We start from the raw sequence: 25,555 nt of genomic DNA, 5'->3' as shown, positions 1-25,555 counted from the left end.
GCAGAAAGCAGAAACTGGACCCCTTCCTGATACCTTACACTAAAATTAACTCCAGATGGATTAAAGACTTAAACATAAGACCTAACACCATAAAAGCCACAGAAGAAAACTTAGGCAACACCATTCAGGACATAGGCATAGGCAAGGACTTCATGACTAAAACACCAAAAGCACTGGCAACAAAAGCCAAAATAGACAAATGGGATCTAATTAAACTCCAGAGCTTCTGTAGAACAAAAGAAACAATCATTAGAGTGAACTAGCAAGCAACAGAATGGGAAAAAATTTTTACAATCTACCCATCTGACAAAGGGCTAATATCCAGAATCTACAAAGAACTAAAACAGATTTACAAGAAAAAAACAAACAAACCCATCCAAAAGTGGGTGCAGGATATGAACAGACACTTTTCAAAAGAAGACATATATGAGGCCAACAAACATATGAAAAAATGCTCATCATCACTGATGAAATGCAAATCAAAACCACATTGAGATACTACCTCATACCAGTTAGAATGGCGATCATTAAAAAATCTGGAAACAACAGATACTGGAGAGGATGTGGAGAAATAGGAACACTTTTACACTGTTGGTGGGAGTGTAAATTAGTTCAACCATTGTGGAAGACAGTGTGGTGCTTCCTCAAGGACCTAGAAATGGAAATTCCATTTGACCCAGCAATCCCACTACTGGGTATATACCCAAAGGATTATAAATCATCCTATTATAAAGACACATGCACATGTATGTTCATAATGGCACTGTTTACAATAGCAAAGACCTTCCATGATAGACTGGACAAGGAAAATGTGGCACATATACACCATGGAATACTATGCAGCCATAAAAAAAGATGAGTTTGTGTCCCTTGTAGGGACATTGATGAATCTGGAAACCATAATTCTCAGCAAACTGACACAAGAACAGAAAATCAAACACTGCATGTTCTCACTCATAGGTGGGTGTCGAACAATAAGAACACATGTACACAGGGAGGGGAGCATCACACACTGGGTCTGTTGGGGGGGGCAAGGGAGGGACAGTGAGGGGGGGTGGGGAGTTGGGGAGGGATAACATGGAGAGAAATGTCAGATGTAGGTGATGGGGGGATGGAGGCAGCAAACCACATTGCCATGTGTGTACCTATGCAACAATCCTGCATGATCTGCACATTTACCCCAGAACCTAAAGCACAATTTAAAAAAAAAAAAAGAAAAAGAATGCTAACTGGCTCTCTTTTTGAAATGGTCTCAGTATCATTGTTATATAGATCAAAAAATTGCTTCTGATTACCTTCCAAGTTCCCTTTTAATCCTATAAAATTTATGTTGCTATTTCAAGTCACATAAATCCCAGAAAAACAGAAATCCACTGAAACTTGGGTTTCTATATTTTTTTAAGCAGATACTAACCAACGCCACTTCACTCCTTAACCAAATAAAGAACCTTCTATATGCAAGACACAATTTGAACATGATAATGAAATTAACCAACACTATACTCATTTATTTTCTCTGATCGTATTTTTAATTCTTCCTAACAAAGGAAAATGTTTCCTTACAAGGTAACATGAAGCTACCTACTGGTATCTCCATTTCAATGTCTGACGGGCACCTCAGACCTAATGTGTCACAAATTGAACACAGTTAGCTGTCCCTTCCCCCTAATATTTCAACTCTCTTCCTCCAAACTGCTTCTCTGTGGTGGTAGTAGCACCATCCACCAAGTCTCCCAAAGCAGAAACTTACTTTCTGCTTCATCCTTAGTGGCTACTCAGTCACCAAATGATATAAATTTTATTTCCTAAAATGTCTATTTCTAAATATCTCTAAAATCTTCAAATCACTGCCATTGTCACTAACACTGCCCTAACAATACTGTCTCATTTCTCCTCCAGCCTTTATTAACAGACCTCATCTTTTCCCCCATGGACTTACACCTTCCTCTCTAGTCATTCTCTATGCTGTTTCTATAGTCATTGTCTAAACAGGAATGTAATCACAATTGTCCCTTGCAGAACACTCTCCACTGACTACAAAGCCAAAGACCTGCAGCACTAATATGTCAAGTTACTGTATCCAGTGATGTGCTCTCTGCCTGCCCCTTCCACATCATCTCCTGATACCTTCTGCTATAGTTTGAATATCTGACCTCTCAAACCTCATGTTGAAATTTGATCCCCTTGCTGGAGGTAGGGCCTAGTGGGAGGTGTTTGGGTCATGGGGGCAGATTCCTCATAAATATCTTGGTGCTGTCCTTGTGGTAATAAGTTCTCACTCTATTAATTTCTGTGAAAGCTTGTTGTTAAAGAGATTGGCACCTCCGCTTCCTTCTCTCTCTTGCTTTCTCTTTTGCCACATGATCTCTACACCCACCAGCTCCCCTTCCCCTCCTACCATGAGTAGAGGCAGCCTGAATCCCCCATCTAAAGCAGATGCTGGTACGGCCTGCAGAATTTGAGCTGAATAAACCTCTTTTCTTTATAAATTACCCAGCCTCAGGTGTTCCTTAATGGCAACACAAAAATGGATGAAGACAGACTGGTACTGAGGAGTGGGGTGTTGCTTTAAGGAGACCTGAAAATGTGGAAGCAGCTTTGGAACTGGGTAATGGGCAGAGGTTGGAAGAGTTTGCAAGGCTTAGAAGACAACTGAAAGACTTAGGGAAAGTTTGAAACTTCTTAGAAATTGGTTAAGTGGTTGTGACCAAAAAAAAATGCTGATAGAAATACAGACAGCAAAGGCCATGTAGGTAAGGTCTCAGATGGATATGGGAAACTTAGGAATTAGAGCAAAGGTCACCCTTGTTACACCCTAGCAAAGAACTTGGCTGCACTGTGTCCATCCCCTAGGGTTTTATGGAAGGCCAAACAATACTGGTACCTTATGGTATCTGGTGGAAGAAATTTCTAAGCAGCAAAGCATTCAAGAAGTAGTGTGGCTTCTTTTAATAGCTTATGATCAGATATGAGAGCAAAGAAATGACATAAAGTTGGAATTTATAATTAAAAAGGATGCAGAACATAATTATTTTAGAAACTCTCAGCCTAGGCATGTGGTAGAGAAGGAAATAACATTTTCAAGAGAGGAATCTAAGGGTGCTGTGGAGCGACCAGTTGCTAGAGAGATTATTAGCAAGGATAAATCTTTGAGGTAGCTCCTTGCATCACAGGCCCAGAGGACTAAAAGAACAAAATGGTTTGGCGGGACAAGGCTTTAACACTTCGGGATGCTGCTCTCTGCATCCCAGTCCCTCTGGTTCCAGCGATGGCTCAAAGGGTCCCAGGTACTGCTTGGGCCACAGCTCTGGAGGGTATAAGCTATAAGCTTTGGTGGCTTCCATGAGGTGTTAAGTCTGCAGGCATGCAGACTGCAAGAGTGGTGGAGTCTTGGCAGCTTGGAACTAGATTTCAGAGAATATATTAGAAAGCCTGGGTTCCCAGGCAGAAGTCTATGGCAGTGCAGGAGCACCTCCAGGCAGTCCTCACTAGGGCACTGCCTAGTGGAGCTATGGGGTTAGGTTGCTCCCATCCAGACCCCACAATCAGTCTAGAAAAACCTCTGGCATTCAACTTCAACCTGTGAGAGCAGCCATGTGGACTGCAACCAGCAAAGCCTTGGGGTTGGGAGTGCCCAAGGCGTCGGGAGCCCACCCTTTGCACCAGTGTGCCCAGTATGAAGAACATGAAGTCAAAGGAGATTTTGGAGATTTAAGATTTGATGTCTGTTCTGATACGTTTTGGACTTGCAAGGGGCTCGTTACTCCTTTCTTTTGGCCTATTCCTCTTATTCCTCCCTTTTGGAATGGGAATATTTACCCAGTGCCTATATAACCATTTTCTCTTGACAGCAACTAACTTTGATTTTTATTTTACAGATTTACAGTTGTGAGGAACTTGCCTTGAGTCTCATATGAGACTTTGAATTTCTGAGTTGATGTTGGAACAAGTTAAGACTTTTGGGACTACTGGGATGGAATGATTATATTTTGCATGTGAGAAGAACATGAGGTTTGGGTGACTAGGGGCAAAAGGCTACATTTTGGAAATTTGACCCTCTAAACCTCATGTTAATATTTGATCCCTAGTGTTGGAGATGGGGTCTAACGCAAGGTGTTTGAGTCACGGGGTGGGAGGATCTCTCATAAATGGCTTGATGCTGTCCTTGTGGTAATGAGTAAGTCCTTGCTCTATTAGTTCCTGTGAAAGTTGGTTGTTCAAAAGACCCTGGCACCTCCCTTCCCTCTCTCTTGCTTCCCTTCCCACCGTGTGATCTCTGCATATACTGGCTCCCCTTCCCATTCCACCATAAGTGGAACCAGCCTGAGTCCCTCACCAGAAGCAGAAGCTGCTGCCCTGCTTCTCATACAGCCTGCAGAATCCTGAACCAAATAAATCTGTTCTATATAAATTACTTAGCCTTGGGTATTCCCTTATAGCAACAAAGAAATGGACTAAGAAACCCTCTTTTGTGTCTTCCCCATTTTTATGCCTTTGATCTAGTAACTCAATTTTAGAAAGCTCTAGCGTAGATACAGAGAGATGATCCAATGAGCCAAGTGTTAGATCATAAGTTAGTCTACTTAATTTTGATTAATTACATTATTATGCCTGTATTTATACAAAAATACAACAGCTAAAATAAACACCCAAACAAAACTAAAAAACAAAACCAAGCTTGAGTGTGGAGGAGTTATAGTTGATATTTAATGAAAGCCTGGTTTATAGGCTCTTAAGTATATAGAAAATGCTTTGGCTTAAAATACAAGTCCTTTAGATTTTCTAATCAAACACCCAACTTGTATATTTCTATCCCAGAAAATAAATAACAAATCCAGAACATAAAAATGTTCTTTAGTGCCTTTCACATTTTCTGCTATCCATTTTTTTTAAGCATTAAGATGACTGATGTAGAGTTCAAAGGGAAACACTAAGATCATTCTCTACTCCAGCAATCTGCAGTTAATACAAACTAATGTACTCTTTTCTCTTCCCTATATTCAACAAGTTTTGTATCTATGATCCAGCTGCTCCAATTACAAATCCTCTCTGTACAACAGCCAAACGTGAAATTTTATTAGCCATTAGATCACATTATACACTTTACTCTGCACATAAGGGAAAAAGAAATTATAGCTAAAGTTAGAGAAATGTTAGAGAGAAACTGTGTTGCAGAATCTTTATTTTACTGTATACACATTGCACAATAACTAGGGAAGAGTAATTCATTTCAAACTTAATATAACTTTCAAATATATCCCCTGGTTCATGCATAAAGATATGCAATCAGCAACAGTTAAACAATAAGCTTGATGAACTTTTGGCCAAGTGTGTTGCTTTTTTTTTTTTTCCAAAAAATTACTAAGGTGACACCATAAATAGACACAATAGAATAAACTTTGATGAAATTCATGAGTAGTCCTTTGACTAATGCTTATGTAAAGGATCCATAAATGCATCTACAAATAATAACAATATCATCAGATGATGCTCTTAAAAATGTTATACAACTTTGAGAAAAATTAAACTTTCAGCAGGGTAAAGACTACTAAGATAGGCTACATGATTTACAATTAATCCTAAAAGTGGACACCAATAAATTCTGGCTCTGTGCAGATGGAAAGCCACTCAATCTTAAGAAAATTAGGCAGAGGTATCTGTTTTAAATATGGTAGAAAACTTATAATACAAAACAAAAATTGGTTCCAAATTCACACACAGAAATCTCCCACTGAAACGTTTATCTGGGGAAAATGCCTCTCTTGGGACAAACCCTTTTCCTAAAGTCGTCATAGGGAAAGTACGTTAAATGATAGTATAAAGTTTACTAAGACCCACCAATTTACATGACTATCTGGTAATGACAGGAGGTTGTGCTCATAAGTGCTGCTCTATAGAACAGTTAATATACCATACCAGTTGAGGGAGAACTTCTGGTACTTCTTACCCTGGCATCATATTCAAGGACAAAAGGAGGAAAGTCGATCTGTTCCGGTGATATGGCAGAAAATAGCTGGTGCAGGCTGTCCACATGATGGATTTTGTCTTTCAGTCCTGAGACAGAAAAGGTGGTAAAAAACCATGTTGACACCTGATTAACAGAAGACAAAAAATAATTTAAGCTTGTTGCCACACTCAGAAACATAATCACAATTTGGAAAATTTATAGTAGATAAAAACTGTATTTCAAAATCTTAAAATAACTAGTATTTTTCAAAGTGCAATTTCAGTTGTACAATCATCAGTTTAGTTGTCCATAACATTAATAAGAAGAAATGAGGATAACACTGACTAGAGACTATAATGAGTTTTGTTTCAGGAAGCTTCTGTTTCTGTTACATGTATATATGTTCCCACGTGTGTAGTGTGTTAGTGATGCACAACATGCTTCTTACTGTGGATTGTAGTCAAAACCACTGCATTATTTGGTAGAATAATTGGTGTTCCAGTCTTCTGAAAATGGTTAATATTTCCAAATCTCACACTGTGAATTTTTCAAATGAGATTGAAAAGAAAGTTTGTGCCAATATTTGGAACTTATATATTTTCAGTTGACGGTTGGTATGAGTCTCTCTCAAAGTCCATCAAAGTGAATCACCTGTAGATGCGGTACCATCTTTGCTCATTTCACTTGACAACATGTGATCCCTCTCTAAAAGCTAGTCTGCAAAATTTGTTGGTTCCCACAAAAAGGATAAAAAAATTCTTGATAGCAAACAATACTGACAAACTGTAGGTAATGGCTAGAGATTAAAATTATTGTTTATCTATCTAAATTGGCAATCACTAATCAGTCCATGTTTATCAACATACAATAGTCCTACGGGCCAGTATGATATTGCTACTATCCCCATTTTACTTACAGAAGAAGGTAACGTATGCATATGAACTTTCAGTGCACTGGCATAATATACTCCAAATAGGCACAAACTGGGTAATTCATAAATACAGGCCACTTTAGGTGCTTATCACGGATTTCAATCATTTTGTTAATTTCTCTTTGGCACCCTATCATGTTCTTCAGTGCCTGTTCCAAACCTTTAACATACTCCAGACCCTTCATATGACATGCTTTATACATACTTAGTTAGAAAAGACAGAATAACAGAGACAACACTGAACTATATTGTATCGGAATTTTATTCAAACTTCCAGACTCAGTATAAGTGTCATTTTCACCATTACTTCTTCCTTACAGCTCCAAACAGACTATCTCCTTAACTAAATTCTTATAACCTTACTTAAATATCATTAAAGCACCCATTCTTACCTCCTGGTATTTCTGTTACTTATACTGATTTCTCAAATCTCTCTAGTGCCTAGCAGATAAACAGAATTATAGTCTCTACAGTATTATGAGGTACTAACAGAGCCATGAGTTCTCCAGTATTTGTTAAAGAATGAATGAATGAAGATAAGGTCTATTTTATAATGGTTTTTATGGCTTGGGTCACTATTCTATGTTGATGACACTACCAACAATTGATTTAAGGCCTCAAACATTAACATTACCCTCTGTAGCTTCTCCCCTCCCATTTTACCAAGTTTATTTGAAGAGAGGTGAGGAGTGGGCAGGGGTAGAACTTGGCCTTCTAGAACTAAGTGAATTAATTTAAACAATTCTTGAATATTCAACAAAATCAGTTTGTTTAAACACATACTATTATATACCCTATTGATACAAACTTCTACAAAAGAGATTAGTGAAAATGCCGGATTAAGAGCTCCACAACTAATCACAGAGGTAGCTAAAGTAGTGAAAACTCTAAAGAGACTATGGAGATTTTAGAGATTCTAGAAAGAACCTAAGAAAATCAATGAGATGGTAGAGGCAGAACAAAGAAGAACCTTAAGGTTCTTTACGCAGCATAATTATTTTGAGATTGATCATGTTGCTGTATATGTCAATAGTTCATTCCTTTTTATTGCTGAGTAGTATTTTATTATACGGATATACTACAGTTTGGTTACCAATTCTCCCAGTGATTGGCATTTGGGGTTTCTAGGTTTTGCTATCACAAATAAAGCTGTGATGAGCATTTGTGTACAAGCTTTTATATGGATGTTTTCATTTATCTTGGGTAAATATTTAGGAATGAAACGGCTGTACAACATAGTAGATGTCGGCTTAACTTTTTAAATCAACTGCCAAATTGTTTTTCACACTTGCTGTAATACTTTGTATTATGATTACCATATGAGATTTTCAATTCTTCCACATTCTCACCAACATTTGGTATGGTCAGTTTTTCAAATTTCAGAAATTCTAATAGGGCTGTAATGATATCACATTGTAGTTAAATCTGCATTTCCCTAATAACTAATTATGTTGAAAATCTTTTCACGGCCAGCTGCAGTGGCTCACGCCTATAATGCCAGCACTTTGGGAGGTCAAGGCGGGTGGATCTTGAGGTCAGGAGATCAAGACCATTCTGGCTAACATGGTGAAACCTCATCTCTACTAAAAATACAAAAAATAAGCTGGGTGTTGTGGCACATGCCTGTAATCCCAGCTACTCGGGAGGCTGAGGCAGGAGAATCGCTTGAATCTGGGAGGCGGAGGTTGCAGTGAGCTGAGATGGTGCCATTGCACTCCAGTCTGGTCAACAAAAGTGAAATGCTGTCTCAAAAAAAAAAACTTTTCATGTGCTTAGTTGTCATCTGTACATCTTTCATGAAGTGTATGTGCAAAACTTTTTCCCATTTCTTTGTAAAAAAAAAAAAAATAAGGTAGAGATGGTGGTCTCACCGTGTTGCCTAGGCTGGTCTCAAACTCCTGGACTCAAGCCATCCTCCCACCTCAGCCTCCCAAAGTGCTGGGATTATAGGTATGAGCCACTGTGCCCAGCCTGCAGTTTTTAAATTACTCAAAATACTTCATATAAATTTTAAAGATGGTATTTGAATGAGAAACTCAATCATTTTATAAATAATGAGAAATTATTTATAAAAATACAGTGAAAATCATTCACTGAAGTTTTCACTCATATCTTAATTCAAGAACATAATGAGGACCTTTCGGTATTTACCATATACATAATTTTCATACAATGATTTAAAAAATGACTATTTCTACCATCTTTTACACTTTCCCCTCCACTGGCTCCTACAGTATTAGTCTATCTTGGTTACTGTACTAATTTTTAGATTATTTCTTCTTGGTCTCCTTCCCTGATCTCAGCAATGTCTTAAGTTGTCCTCTTTGCTCTAAGTCTCTCTGTAGCTTTTTTCATTAATAAATGTAAAAAGCTAAAACCCTATTTATTTGATGGTGACTCTCAAATTTATATCGCAGTCCATATTCCCTACATCTCATGACACGTGGGAGCCATGGATGACATAGTTCTTTCTCTCACCCTTAGTCACCTAATATTTAAGACATCACTAAATCTGTTTTTTAATGCCCAAATAAGTAATTTTTCTCTAAACCAACTCACATGTTCCAATTTGTCTATGTTTTGTTTGTTGTTGCCTAGACCAGGAAATAGCAAACTGTTTTGAAAAGGACCATTATAGTAAATATTGCAGGCTTCTCATAATAACATTATAAGAAAATTGTTCACAAGGCATGCAGGAAAGGCTCTTGAAGCAGTGCAATACTGGAGAGGACATGAAAATTAATTAGGAGGCTGCTCTGTCATTTCAATTAGCTGATAGTGGGATGAACTAATGTAGAGGCAGTGGGAATAAAGACACAGGCATAAATTTGAGCAATAGTAAATACACAGAACTGATGCAATGTGCTAGGGGGTGAGATAGAGAAAGTGCTCCAGAATGCCTCTATGGTTTCTGGCTTAGGCACTTGGGTAGGAAGTCATGCCATTTACTAACACAGGGAACACAAAGAGCAGTTGGGGAATAGGTGGAAGAGGAGTATATGAGGAATTCTGTTTAAAAATGCTGAACTTCAGGCGCCTATAAGGCATCTAAGTAAAGATATCTAATCAGTAGTTCAATACCAAGGTCTAAAGCCTAAGAACAATAATGATGATGATAATGATGACAACAATGAAGACAGCTTATATTTACTGAGCACTTATTATATGTCAGGTAATGTTTTAAGTATTTTACATGTATTAACTCATTTCTTCTAACAATAACCCTAAAAGATAGGTACTAGTATTATTCCCATTTTATAGGGTATAAAATTAAAGTGCAGAGAAATTATACTACTTGCCTGAGATGATAAATTGGTAACTGGTAGAGCTGGGATTAGAACTTAGGTCACCTGAATCTTGAAACCACAGTTCTAAACACTAGGCTTTATTGCCTCCCCAGATATATGTTTAAAGACTGCATATATTTTGGAGGGTCACTGAAGCAATGGGAATAAAAAAGGTACAGAATTAAAGATGAAGGTAGAGAAACACAGGAACACTAACACTCAAAGGATGCAAGCAGGAAGCCAGGTGCAGTGGCTCATGCCAGTAATCCCAGCACTTTGGGAGGCCAAGGTGGGAGGATCACTTGAGGCCAAAAGTTCAAGACCAGCCTTGGCAACATGGCAAGATCCCCCTCTATAAAAATACACACACAAAAAATTAGCCAGGCATGATGGTGTGTATCTGCAGTCCTAGCTACTCTGGAGGTCAAAGCAGGTGGATCCCTTGAGGCCAGGAGTTGTAGGTTACAGAGAGCTATAATCACACCACTGCACTCCAGTGTAGGTGACAGAGTAAGACCCTGTCTCTAAAGAGATGAGCAGAGAAAGACAGGTCAACAAAGGAGACTGAGAAACAGCAGCCAGAAGGATGAGAGAAACCAGGCAAGGTAAGTTTCAAAGAAGCCAAGACAAAGTGTGTCGAGGAAGAAGTGATGAACTGTGTTTAAGGCTATAGGGAATGCTGGTAACACAGAAAATTGTCTATTATTTTTAGTGGCCCAGAAATTTATGGATGATTTTGGTGTGAAAAGCTTCAGCTGGCAGAGCAGGATCAGAACCACACTGGAGTAATTTAAAAGATACATGAGAAATGAAGATGATGAGCACAGAACAAAGATTATACTAAACAATTTTGATTGTAAAGTGGAGGAGAGAAAAACAGATGTCTTAGCATGCTTAAAAGTTGACAGATAATTTGGATGCAGCAAAGTGGGAGAGGAGAAAGACATTACCTGTTGAAGAGAGGTTCTTAAGGAAATGGAAATATACTCTGTAGTTTACAGTCTGGGATTAAAATGCCTAGATTCAAATCCAGCCTTTGCTACTAACTGTTACCTTGGTTCCTGAATCTCTCTAAGCATCATTTCCCTTACCTGTACAGTGGGAGTACTAATGCTACCTATTTCACAGGTATACTGCAAAGCTTAAGCAAGATAATTCATGGGAAGAACTGGCAGTTAGTAAGTTCTCAGAAAACTTTAGCTAATGTCATTACTATGGGATCCACAGCACAGGGAGAAGGACTGTCCTTCATTAAGAAGCACATTAATGAACTGTGTTCATTAAGAAGGAACACATTTTTGTGACAGAGAAAAAAGAGGCAATGATATGAACAGACAAGTAGGTTTGGAGTGGGAAGGTATAGAGCTCTTTGCTGATGGTTTCTATGAGTGAAGAAAGCAGTACAATGTGTTAAGTTTAGGTTTTGATGGGCAGGTATGATGAAAGAGTAAGAGGTCCTAGGTTAATTTACTCAATGACCAGAGTGGATGAAGTGATAAAATGTCAGTTTTAAGCTCGATACAGAAGAAAATAAAGGTAAGAAAGATGGCATTTTTAGAAAGAGTAAAAAGACCAAGGGACTACATATCTTGATGAAGTCAAGATACAGGCTTAGGAACTAGGACTATAATTGTGAGCAAGATTGCTATATTCTAGCCCTCATGGATCTTGCTGGCTCATGTATAAGGCAGAAAATTAAACATGCAATTAAAACAAAAACATAACAATGATATAAGACTACAGAATCTTAAGGGGTTATAGTGCAAGAACAGCTACTAGCTGCAGTATTAGTCAGGGAAGAATTTCTATAAAAAGTGGAGCTGAGACCTGAAGGCCAAGCAGGAGGTAGCCATGAGCAGAGGAGGGAAGTGTACTCTGTACCAACAGTGTAAGCAAGGACCAGATGAGCAAAGAGCATGAAAAGAGGCAGGGACTGATGATGGGCTAACAGCTTATAAGGGTTGCCCAGAAAGGCACTGGAGTCATATACACCAAAACATGAGGACTACAACTCAAGATCACTTAGCAACCAGGAAATTAGCAGTCACAATGGCGACAGCAACAATTAAGATGCTGAGCTACATCTTAGTACTCTGGGCATGTAGTACACATAAATTCTAGATTTAGCCAAAGAGAAAAATACTATACCTTTGAACGAAATGTGGGATGAACAAAATAAACAGCCTTCAAATTCCTCTTGTACCTGATCCAGAAATAAAGTGACAAGAAAATCAGTGTAAGTTCATGCCTAAAACCACTATTATAGACAATTAGCTCTTTGCCCGAGTATATATATTCCAAGAAAAATAAAGGCAGCTATAATTTACAGATTGAATTTTAGGTGAATGTCAAAAACAATTTAGAGAGCATTTCATTTTTTAAAGTATCTTTTATAGGAGATAATAAGTGCTTCTGTCAGCTGAGCTAGAGCCACCTATATGTAGGACAAAGTTTTTTCATATTTAACAAACAAATTTATTGTGTGTCGTTTTTTAATATGATGTTAGAATCTCTGGAATCAGAGGTATGAATTAAACAGCAGCTAAACCACTTAAAATTACAGCAAAATTTTAAACTGCAAGTTTCAATCGTCATATTACAACAACTAGCAGAATTTGCTGTGTTCCAGAAATTGTAAAGGCTTTCTACTCAAATTCTCGTAACAATTCTATGAGCCCAGTACTATTATTGCAGCTACTTCAGCCCTCCCAAAGTCACCCAGCCATAAAGTGGCAGAGCCAGGAATTGAACCCAGGCAATACAGCTCCAGAATCATACTCCCATCCACTATTTCATCTGGCCTCTCTACGTGTGCCTGAAATTTTTTTCAACAGTCCAGTAATCAACATTGGATCATGTGAGGTTAATTGAAAAGGACTTCAGAGAAGTAGTGCAAACTATTTCACAGTTGAGGCCTGTTCCAAGTTAAAGAACTGGTTAGTGGTAGAAGCAGAACTACAGGGGAGTGGTTTCCTTTCACATACAACCCACATTCAGAGTAAGCTAAAAAGATGTCTACTGGGTAACGAAAGCTTTAATATTCCTAATTAAGATGAGATTTAATGGGAGGAGTAAGATAGCTGGAAATTTACGGTAATTTGCCTTCTTTGTATCCTAACTGTAAAACGGGCTTCTCAATGCAATCCACAAAGACATTGTGATGCTACAAATAACAAAACAGCTAACAGGAGGGTTGAGTGCCAATTTTTATTAAAAAAAAAAATTAGTAAGAAAAAATGTGAAACACTACATTTCATCCTTGCTATAGTGCAGTGTCATGTATTTTCTGGTTAAAATTTCCGTTATCATTTCAAGGCAAATATGCTTTAATGAAAATAATTTTCTAGTTCCAAGTCAGTAACCTGGGTTCAAGTCCGAATTCTGCATTTATTGTTGTGAGACTTTGGGCACATGCTTCACATTGCAGAATCTCAGTATCTTCCATCTTTCAAACACAGATAATATCTTTCTCAACAACTCATGGGTTAAAGGATCAAAGTAAATAATGTTTATAAGTGTATTTTGATAAGCATAATCATATAAATAGAAGGTAATATTTTTGTTATTTTATACACAAATACTGGTAATGTAAAAAGTTTACATATGAATTTACTTTAATGCAAAATAAGTTTCAGTTAGGGAGGGTCTCCTATGATTGAAATCTCTATGTATGATAAAAATCTTTGTTATATGAAATATCCTTTTACAGTATACAAAGCAATGTTTGCCACCACTTAATATTAGGAAAAAAGAAGCTATTTCCCCTTCATAATTTGCAAAAATAACTAACTTGACATCAACAACATCGTAGAGTTTCTTCAGGAAGTCAGAGTCCAGGTGATTGTATTCGCTGGTCAGTGTGTGAAAATACACTAATACATACTCCTTCACAGCAATGTGATCCATTACATGAATGAAATATAAAAGAGCCTAAAAGAAAAAAGGGGAATAATCATTTTGAACAGTAGTCTATTTTACAGAGGTCTAGAGAGAAAAAAAAAAAAAAAACAGAACACTAACCTACTCTATGCCCTAGTCATCACAGATGGATAACTCAGAGTGATGAATATCCATTCTCTTCAAAAAGATCTCCAGGAAAGTGAATCATCCCAGTGTTTAATAATTCTCCTAAGTGCTACAGTACAATTCCTTTCTGTCTTGTTCTAAGTGATGGAGGAGAACAATCAGTCTCTATCCTCTAAAACAACTCTTCATATTCTGGAAAAAGTTCTTGGATCAACTACCAAATTTTCCCTCTCTAGGATAGTGATATAAAAATCATTAGTAGAATTTCTACACTTTTAATAATTTTTTAATTTTCCACTTGAATTCAAAGTTTTTGCAGTCTCTACGCAGAAGCAGACTTATGGCCTGCACATAACCAAGAATTACTATAAAAAGATATGATATAAGTGCCTCACATGATTCACTTGAGAGCTAATTTTTTTTAGATCTTTAGCGCTGATCTGGAGGACATTGAGAGCAGGTTTCATCAGTAGATGGACAATAGGCTAAGAAGCATTTCTAGAGCTCTGAAAGACTCAAATTTAATGTGACCCAAATTGGTTATAGAAATATTCCACTACAAAAATGACAAACTTGAAAGAAACACTAAAAACAAAACAGAGATACAATATAGGCAGGGCCAGTATGACCCAGTGGTTTAGCTGTAAACAATCACATAAAAGCTAAGAAGTAACAATTGAAGGATAATTATAAAAGAAACTGTTTACCAATTCCTCTTCAGGTGAGGCCTTGACATTAGCATGGTTGGATTAACATGGATTAGGATCCAACTGCTACCAGAGCAGACAGAGGAGGGCATTAAGAAAACACAGTATCTTTCCACTCACTACTTGATTTGGTAACAATTATTATCATCATCTATCTCTATATTTTACAAGAAATGATACATTGTGAATATCCAGAACACACCAAAGTCAAATGCAAGGATTTATGGTTTTATTGGTAATAATTACATTATTATAAAAATGAGTGTCACGCTGATTATTAATAACACAAATGATTACAAATAGAAACTTACTAATGGTATTATTTCTATCAATTTAGTTATTCCCTCTGTGTGTGTGTGTGCAGGCTCGGGCGTGTGTGTGTGTGTGTGTGTGTGTTTGAGACAGGATCTCTCTCTGCCACCCAGGCTGGAGTGCAATGATGTGATCTTGGTTGCAGAGATCTTGCAAATTCTGCATTCCAGGCTCAAACAATCCTCCTGCCTCAGCCTCCAAAGCAGCTGGACTACAGGCATGTGCTACCATGCCTGGTTAATTTTTCTATTTTTCATACAGACAGGATTTTGCCATGTTGCCCAGGCTGGTCTCGAACTACTGGACTCAAGAAATCTGCCTGCCTCAGCCTCCCAAAGTGCTGAGATTATAGGCATGATCTACCACATATGACTTTGTATGTTTTCATTATTCTTTTTTCTCCTCTTACCAGATTGCTGCTTCATCCTCTTTCTGTCCATTCTCTAACCCCACCCCAGGGCAATTAGGATACTCCTTTTTGGCTTCAAATTCAACTTCTTATTTTCACTATATAAAGGTATATTCACATGACCAAAAAATGAGAAAGACAAATTCTCACCCAAACCATGAAATCCCTTTCCTGGAGATATTTTTCTTGTTTTTGTGTTTAAAAACAAAACAAAACAAAGAACTCAATTAAGGTCAATGTAAATACAATGTAATGTATCACTGTTTCTCTTATTAAATTATATTCTAAACATTTCTCTATAGTACTTACCTCTATAACCATAATTTATAAGGATCACAGAATATCCGATCTGAATGTACTGCGATTAACTGTTAGGAATTTAAGTTTTAACTTTTTGCTACAAATAACCCTGCGAATAACATGCCAGGTTCAGTGCTTTCACAACTTTTTTTTACCAAAACACCAGCAACCACCAGAAGCAATTATCAGCTTTTGTACAACTGTTTTATCTTAAATTCTGTGTAATTTTACTTTTTTAAGTGTATAATTTTTTACTATGGTTAATAATTACTGATCAGTTAAAGTTATTATCCTTTGAAGTCAGTTCCTAAAAAGCTGGTGTTCCAAGATTCTCTATATATTTATCTTGTGGGCTCAATTTCCCCTTGTATGAGTATTCTGCTTTAAATAGTGTCAGGGCCTATAGCTACTTCCAAACTTTGGGTTATTTCCTTAGTACAGGTTTTCAGAAATGGAATTAACGGATCGATGGACGTGATTACTTTTATAGTTTCAATTCATCTTTGATGACAATAACCATTACTTAAGAGTTACGGCTAATTTTGAAGGTGAATAAAGGTATCTCATTTAAATTCACCTTTTTTGGACTACTAATCAGGTTGAATATTTTCTTATTTTTATCTGCCAGTTACAATCATTTTTCTTTTATGAATCATCCACTTCTGTTCTTTGACTCCAAATGAAGGGATTATAGAATTTTGCCATCTTGGGTAAACTACATTTCTGTTTTTTTCTCTTATACTAGATACTCAAACATTAATTTTTCTTTTTTCAAAAAAAGTCAGAATTTGATTACACAATTATAATACAGATTCCAACCACTTACTAGTTACATCATATCCAAAACAAAGCAGTTGTGTTTTTGGAGATCATATTACCGTATTCCAGTATTTTCATTTCTTGGGTAGAGAAAAAATCAGACCCCTAATCGACCTGAAATGATACAGGTCTACTCATAGAACCAAGTCTGCTCCTCTGTCAGTGATACACAATTCAGCCTTGATTCATATTGTAGGTGTTGATTCCAAATTCATATACTACTTAATTTTTCAATCAACATTATTTGTAAAACAGAGCCCTTTTATGGCTTACCTTATCCATATCTATTAATGTTACAGGAATGTTTCTTCCAACTACCACCATCACTGTTCGACCACAGTTATCAACACCTATAAACAGGAAATGTAGTCAGCACCCAGAAACTTCATTCCAAGAATATTATATGTCTTGGGTTCTGACTTTATAAAATATTCTACATGAATTTAAAACATTGAAAACAAGAAGTACAAGTTGCTCAAATTTCATCTTCCAATTTTTTTTTTACTCTGCAAATAACAACACTTTTTCTAAAAAAGCTTCACGAAGTTTTGATCATTGCCCTTTTTCCTTTTTTTTTTTAGAGACAGGGTTTCACCATGTTGGTCAGGTTGGTCTTGAACTTCTGACCTCAAGTGATCCACCCGCCTCAGCCTCCCAAAGTGCTGGGATTACAGGCGTGAGCCACCACGCCAGGCCTGATCATTGTCTTTTTAAGAGAAGACCTCTTAAATATTTTAAATCAAGAACAAACAGCCAAAGATCTTTTAAAATATTTTATTATTTTCTAGAGATAGGAACTTGCTCTGTCACCCAGGTTGGGACAGTGGTATGATCACAGCTCACTGTAGCCTCCATCTCCAACTTCTGGGATCAAGCAATCTTCCCATCTTAGCCTCCAAAGTAGCTGGGACTACAGGCATGTATCACCACACCTGGCTAATTTTTTCACTTTTTTTTTGTAGAGATGGGGTCTCACTATGTTGCCCAGTCTGGTATTGAATTCCAAGTCTCAAATGATCCTCCTGTCTCCACCTGCCAAAGTGCTGTGATTCCAGGTATGAGCCACCATGCCCAGTCCCCCAAACCTTTTTATAAATAGCTTTTTGCTTAAGCTCACTACAACTTATGATGACATTAGTGATCCAGGAAAAACTAAATAGCACTCAAATCTGAAAATTCCTAAAAAGTACTGTCTGAAAAAGAAATAGAATGGAGAAGGAGTGGCAATCTGGTAACGTTCACTGTCTCCATCATATATTTACATAAGGTTTGAATTTGGTAGTAGCAAGTATAAGGTATTTATAAAAGCAGAAACATTTTTTAAAAGCAGAGAGACACTACCATGAAAGAAAGTTGGCCAATACTGAACTGTAAGTTGAAAATTTTATAGATTTGGATGTTATCTTTAAGATCTTGGTGACAGGCAAAACTATCTTCATTAGTAAAAAACTATTTTGTTCATTTTATAGATACAATAAATGAAATCAGAGAAAAATAAATTCTCAAATAGCATGCTTGGTAGGGGACCCTTAATTAGTTAAAGAATAAGTTACCATATATTTAAGCTCACCTGTTTGGTATAAGGCTTTTAGAGAAGCAATATCAGATAGATCCTCAGATCTTGCTTGACATAACCAGCGATTATAACTAGAGAAATAAACAATATAATCATTATAATAAACCCTTGGAAATTAAATTTACAAATGGGACCAATTTTTAATACCGTTCCCTGACCCTAAAAATTTTCAAATATATGTTTCATTATAATGAGGAATGAGTTAAAGAAGCATTAAACCATGGAGACTCTCTACTACATATTATTCATAAAATAAACATAGATGAATTATTGAGAAATGAAGGTGTTCATTATTTTAAAAATCTTTATGAGCAAATGAAGACTGTATAGGTAAATGGCTAAGATACCAAGTATTCAAACTAACTTTGTTTTAAAATACTATTATTTTCCTTTACTAAAAACATGCATAGAGAAAGCCTAAAGCAATGGCAGGTCTCCAAAACAGATGCTCACTCATTTAACAAAGATTTGCGTGCTTACTCTATGATAGTTACGGAGAATACGATCATGAAAGGACATGGTTGCCTCCCTCAAGAAGTTCACTTTTGAGGGGAAAAACAGGCAAGTGCTGTACATATTATGTGGGATCACAAAGGAGTTGGGTAAATTTATCTGGGAAGTCCTGGCATATTTAATCATCAGTTAATCAAACTAGTTGTACTGATATCCCACAGACCAGATCATATGGACTGCGGTTTGGCTTTTGGCTAAGAGGATGTTAAAGCTGGAAGAGACAGTAAAGATTCTGCAAATGGAAATGACATCCAAAAGATTAATGGTCAAGTAGTCAATGCTTTTTATGTCTTTAAAAATCTTCCCTTTCTCTAAGGTTTGAAGGATACTAACCTATAACTTCTTCCACAAGTTTCAAAATTAAAAAAAATTTAAGTCCTTAATCTATCTAAAATTGATTTGTCCATAATGTGAACACAGAAATAGTATAAACTCTAAAATGTTTTAAACCTTGATTGGTGATCAACAACTTGAGATCCAAAGATAGATTTTAGTTGACAAAATCTATATGAACATATTTGTGGGGAGAAGGTTTATAGTTTACATCCGATTCTTAAAGGGTTGATGACTTTTAAAAGGTTAGAATCACTGCTGAGACACTGGTCCTGTTCTGGTTTCTAAGGACCATGCAACAACTCATGATTGCAATCTTCATCAGGTTTCTTCTTTATCCTAATTAAGTCTCTGCCATTCCCACTATAGATTGTGTAAGTTTGATTATTTAGTCATAATTTTAAAAAATCAACCATTGGGAAGAAAGAGTAAAAGCACTCTTCTCACAACAGACAATGCTTTCCTTCTTTTTTCTAAACTTCATTATTCAAAGAAAATTTCATGTTTTCTATTACATTTCTTGTAAACAGCACCTCACTTTTTACTATAGTGTTCTGTTTTGTTTAAATAAAGACATGCAATCTTTTGTTCCAATCCAAAAATCAAAACACAGCTAAAAGGAAAATATGAACTCGAAATAGTTTCTTGGTTTCCTACAGGATATTTCCTAAATATCCTATATAAAATATTTTCTTATTCCAAATAAACAAAATTCTATTACTTTATGGGTAAATATAATAATCATGGATAAATAATCACACAAAATGTGACAAAAAGGCAGAAAAAGAAGTCACTAGAATGCTCTAAAGGCAGAAATACTGATTAGTTTTTCAATGGGTTGCAATCAGCTGAGGTTGGACACTGTTTTCACAAAGCTAATATAAGCCAATTTTTTCCAGTTAATAAATTACCATCCACCTGTACAGCCAACAGCTGAATGACAAAGAAAATTTAAACTATACCACTCTTAAAAGACTAATAACTAACCCATCTGTGTAAAATCAATAGCACAGGGAAAATTCTGTCTTTGGAATTAACAGATGCTTTCCTGGATCTTATACAACTGACACATCCTAGATTTAGTTAAGATCCTTGTTGTATCCTTTTATTGCACCCTGTACTGTAACTTAAACAATTATTCATATCCTAATTAATTTAACATTTTTCTCCTCTGAAAGACCCTAAGCTCCATGCAGGCGGGTGCTATATCTGTCTTGCTTGCCACTTTATTACCAGTAGTATCCAGCACAACATTTGGCATATTAGTAAAGGTCTAATAAATATTTAATAATGAACAAGATAATGATTTTGTTGAGAAAAATGACCTAAGAGTCACAGGCAATTGAATCTTAAGCCAACCAAGTAACACTAATAAAAAAGGAAAGAAAATATCCCTGTAAAATAATGAAGAGTTTCAAAGCAGTATTTTTGAAAAAGAGTATCTAGGTTCCTAATATTTTAAGGAAACCAAGTTCTACCTCATGATTCACCCAAATCAGAATCACAACTGGAAAACAGACCTAGATTAGAAAACATGTCTAATTTTTCAAACGTTAAAAAGAATTATTTTGAAGAGATACTGAGGTGGTAAGGCAATGCTACAAAGGGCGTGACATAAAACCATTGCAAATCCATGTGACTTTTAGTTGTGTTACTGATGGAAGAACTGAAGATTTTCAGAAAGACATTTACTAACTAAAAACCTACTTACTTTAAAAATGTTAAAAAAAATTTAACAGTTGTTCAACTAATCAACAAAATCAACAGAAGCCAGAGTCAATATGTGAAAATAAAAGCCTGATTTAGAAAGATCAAGAGAAAGAAATTTTAAAAACTACAACCTACAATCTCAAACATGGCTGAGCATGCAAACAGATGACTTACAGCTTGGTTATATCATAAACTCCTCAACAAATAGCCATCAATTCTAAAACTTTTTGGTCTCAGGACCAAAATATATCCATAAAAAATGTAGACATTTTTATGGTTTTATAAATTATTGAGGACCTTAAACATCTTTTGTGTGATTTGTATCTATCAGTTCTCATATTAAAAATAAAAAGAGAAATTTTTAAAATATTAATTTAAAAACAATAAAAAACCCATTTTGTGAACATAACTTTTTTTTTTTTAAAGACTTATTTGGAGAAAAGAGTTGTATTTTTTTAACTTGCAAATCTCTTTACTTTCTGCTAGATTCTCATATGTGCGTATGCATTTAATTTACTGCAATATCACATACTGAGTGGCCTCCAGAAAACTCCACTGAACACTGTGAGAGAATGTGAATGAAGAAGGAAAATAAGTCTCAGTAACATTATAAATTTTTTTTTTTTTTTGAAACAGAGTCTCTCTTTCACTCAGGCAGGAGCCCAGTGGTGCGATCACAGCTCACTGCAATTCCATCACCTCCTGAGCTCCACGCCCTCCTGTGTAGTTGGGAATACAGGCATGCATCAGCATGTCTGGCTAATTTTTTTGGAAAGACAGGGTTTCTTAAACTACTAGACTCAAACGATCGACCCACGTTGGCCTCCTAATGTGCTGGAATTACAGGCATGAGCCACCATGCCTGACCACATTATAAAAACAGTATATAAGTTCCCTGGACCACATTTTTGAGAAGAAAACAGAGTATCAGCTTCCTCTCTGGACCATACTTTTGAGAATTGCTGTTATCACTGCTAAAACAAAATAGAAGGAGGCCAATTAGCTTAGGGTTGCTTCCACACCAGGAACCCTTACACAACCATACCAAAATTTAACTTAGAGAAATCCCTTGTAACTGATTAATTTTGGAAACAAACAAACAAACAAACAAAAGGGCAACTAAACCGAGTTTCAGTCAATCACAAATGTAAAACTAGTTGGATCAAACCCAAATAAAGCAAACACCTAGCTGCAGCCAATCAAGTAATTCCTATACTTTGCTTCTGCAGTCAGCCTATAAAAGTCTCTGGCTCACGCTGCTATACTGAAGTTCTCTGAACCGCTTCTGGTTTTGAGTGCTATCTGATTCATGAATCCTTCTTTGCTCAAATAAACTCCATTAAGTTTATTTTGTCTAAAGTTTTTAACAACACTCTGAAGTATCCTGCTTTATAGATGAAGAGAAGATCTCATCTTCAATCATCACAGACACTGGATACATAAATGGGAAATCAGAAAAATCTTTTGTTCAGACACAGCTCCTTACTCAAGCAAATAGCTTTGGGAGCCATAGGCTATGCTGTTCTCCAAGCTTGCAACTATGTGTTCACACAACCTGACTGCAGTTCTGAACTTCTGCCTCAATAGAAGGTAGCGTGGCTCATTCATGGATTTCCAGAAGATGGGGAGTACTTTATCTCTGTGAACCTGCAATTACAATATTATCTTGTAGAATAAGTGTTCATTTCCTAAACAAAATGGAAAAAGTCAACTGTGTTACAAAATTGACTCTCAAGATCAAGGCCCTCTACCAATACAAAGGACAATGCTTTACATGCTATAGGACTCCTTTCCAGAAAGTGTGAGATAAGTGAATATAAATTCCTTTTAATACTGGCTTAAACTAATAGTTACTAATTAAAACTAGTCAACTCATTTAGGAGGAAAAAAAAAAAAGCAACCAGCCCAAAGACAAACTTAAAACTATTTTATGGAGAAATGAGTTACGTATGTAGTGTATAAGTTTGTATATGTGTGTGTGAGAGAGAAAATGGACAGAAGAGAACAGGTTGTTTTGAGAAAGGTGATAATCAGGTAGTTCTTTATATGTGAATATAAAAAGTCTCTTGTTCTTTCCCAACTCTCTGAAGTTGGCTTGTGTGTGGGCTGAAGGTGACGATAGGGAAGGGAGATATGCTGCAGAGGCTACATTGAAGGATCTTCTTTAAGTAGCTGTAACTGTGGGCTAGCTGCAATTTACCTCATGTAATATAATGGGGTCATGCTAGGTCAGTGATTTAGGGCCCAAAAGAATCATCTAAGAAACTTCAGAAAGGTTTCTGAGTCCTTTCCATGGAGAACAAGAAGTTTGATCCTGGAAGTTTGGTGTGGGATACAGATTTTTAACAAGCACTCTTAGTGATTCTAATGTTGATGGACTGAGGACTCCACTTTGGAAAACTATTAACAAATGATCACCAAAATTCCTTCCAACTATAAAGTACTGGTGAGAGAACACTGTGATTCTCAAAGTGTAGTCTGTAGACTTCTAAAGAGTTCCTGAAATGCCTTCAGGAGGCTGTAAGTTCAAAATTATTTTTGTAATAACATTATTTGCATTTTTCACTATATAGACATTTGTACTAATAGTGCAAAAGCAACTGATGGGTAAAAACAGCTCATAATAGCCTTACCACAAATCAAGACAGAGGCACCAATAAACAAAAAAGGCCAGTTCCATTTAAGAATGTCTTCAATGGAGAAGTAAAAATTATTAATTTTATTAAATCAGCTTGAGAATCCATCTTTTTAAATTAATGCAAGACAAAATGGGAAGAACATACAAAGTACTTTGGCATACTGAAGTGTGAGGTTGTCTTGAAAAAAAACATCATGTGATTGAGTTGTGAGCTGAACTAGTTGCTTTTTTTCATGCAATACCATTTTTACTTCAAAGAATGACTAGAAGACAAAAAATAGTTATTCAACATGAAAATCTGGCAGGTGTTTTCCCAAAAATGAATGAAGTGACCCTGACATTTCAAGAAAAATAACCAACAGTATTTGTTGCCAATGATAAAAGTTGAGCTATATATATATATATTTGAAACATTTTTATTGTCATCAGAAGCTTGATCGTTTCTAATATTAAAGACTTTTCTGATGAGAATGGTGATACTATACAATTGATACTAACAAATACAATTTTTTTGATACTGTATAAAGAAATGTGTCAATATTTGGAGCTCTGAATAATTCAATGAATCAAAATTTTCCAAAAAGCCAACATATTATGCTATAAAGTCATGCTACAAATTCTTATTATCAAATTTGTTCAAAGTACAGCATAGAACAACACATTTTAATATAATAGAATTAAAAAATTCATGGATACAGTTTGAGATTCTACATGACAACTATATTTTAAAACACTATTTATCAAATTCTGGTATAGTATCAAAGATGAATATCCCAATTATTTTAAAAGGCTGCTAAAATGCTCCTCCATTTTCCAATTATAATCTTAGTGAGGTCAGGTTTTCTTCATATACTTTAGACAAAACAACTTACTGCAGCAGTTTGAATGCGATATGAGAATCCAGCTGTCTTCGATTAAGTCAAACATTAAATGATTTGCAAGATTTTAAAAATACAAAACACTACTCTTTTTCATTAAATTAAAAAACAGTTATTTAAAAATAAATACTTTCTCATGTGATAAATATTGATAGATATAACCCATGTAAACAAAAGCTCTCTGGGGTCCTCAATAATTTTTAAGAGTGCAAAGGAGCTTGATACTTAAGAAGTCCCAGATCTCAATCATGTGAGGAGCCCAGACATTGTAATTAATGAAAAATGTCCATCCGATGAGTCTTAACACATATGGCCAAGTTTAGAAACCACTTGAGTAGTATTTGACTGTGGCTGCCTCACTTGGAAAAGCTGTTCCTTGGTGCCCCCTAGTGGCTCATATGCTTTTGTTTTTTTAAATTAAAATCAGAATAAAGGAAGACCAGGAATTGAGGAGACACAAAATACTAATTCTGTAAAGGACTCCAAAGATCATGTAGTCCAACCCCCACTTTATCAGTGGAGACAGACAGCATGCAGACATCATTACATTACAGCACGAAAAATGCTATGCTATGCTTTGGGTGAGTACAGGGTATGAAAAAAGCATACAGGAGGTGGCATCTGTTCCAGACTTGGTAGTTAGGCCTCCAGAGACAATTGCTTTTGAAACCTGAATAGAAATTGAAGGATGAGAGTAGCCCATTCAAAAGGGATTGGAAGTACCAAAGCTCAAAGATAAAACAAGCCATGATTTGCTCGATACAACAGAGAACAATTTTAAGAGCTTGACAAGTATCAGGTGCTATGCTAAATAAAGCTCATTACATTATCTCATCTAATGATCACAAAAAACCTATGAGGTACTACTCCTCAATTAACCCTATAAGGCAATGGATGGTAGACATTTACAGTTTTATTTATTTATTTTTTAAAATCTTCTTTAGACTTTTTTGAAAAGCAGCTAGCTTTACAAAGACTTTCTCTTTGGGAAAACTTATCCAAAAGTACAAAAGCTGCTTCTATGTTTTTAAAAGGATTTCTTCAAAATTGTTTTAGAAGACATATGGAAGAACTGGTTTGCATGTCTTATAAGGTCCTTGGGATAAGTCAGGGAGAAATAAAGCTCTTTAAATTTAATTAAATTGTAGATTATCCTTTAACTATAAAGT

General features: G+C 36.1%; 1 protein-coding gene across 6 annotated transcripts in view; it reads right to left on the bottom strand.

Moving 5' to 3' along the window:
• GDAP2 (ganglioside induced differentiation associated protein 2) overlaps positions 1-25,555 on the bottom strand; it is a 65,722-nt gene that overhangs the window by 8,069 nt on the left and 32,098 nt on the right. For 3 of the 6 annotated variants that reach the window (XM_021674145.2, XM_064372650.1, XM_021674146.2), the window contains exons 9-13: positions 18,309-18,385; positions 17,012-17,088; positions 13,956-14,095; positions 12,314-12,368; positions 5,948-6,091 (exon numbers count right to left, since the gene is read on the bottom strand). In XM_021674145.2, the coding sequence (XP_021529820.2) occupies positions 5,948-6,091; positions 12,314-12,368; positions 13,956-14,095; positions 17,012-17,088; positions 18,309-18,385 (493 nt within the window). Of the gene's footprint in view, positions 1-5,947; positions 6,092-12,313; positions 12,369-13,955; positions 14,096-17,011; positions 17,089-18,308; positions 18,386-25,555 lie in introns of those variants that run through there. The other 3 variants (XM_021674148.2, XM_021674150.2, XM_021674147.2) reach the window with 3 other exon arrangements.

The sequence above is a fragment of the Aotus nancymaae genome, unplaced genomic scaffold, assembly GCF_030222135.1.
Source record: "Aotus nancymaae isolate 86718 unplaced genomic scaffold, 86718_ANA_hifiasm-v0.15.2.pri h1tg000007l, whole genome shotgun sequence".
Taxonomy (NCBI): domain Eukaryota; kingdom Metazoa; phylum Chordata; class Mammalia; order Primates; family Aotidae; genus Aotus; species Aotus nancymaae.
Note: the sequence above shows the minus strand (reverse complement) of the source record. Positions and strands in the feature narration are given on the sequence as shown.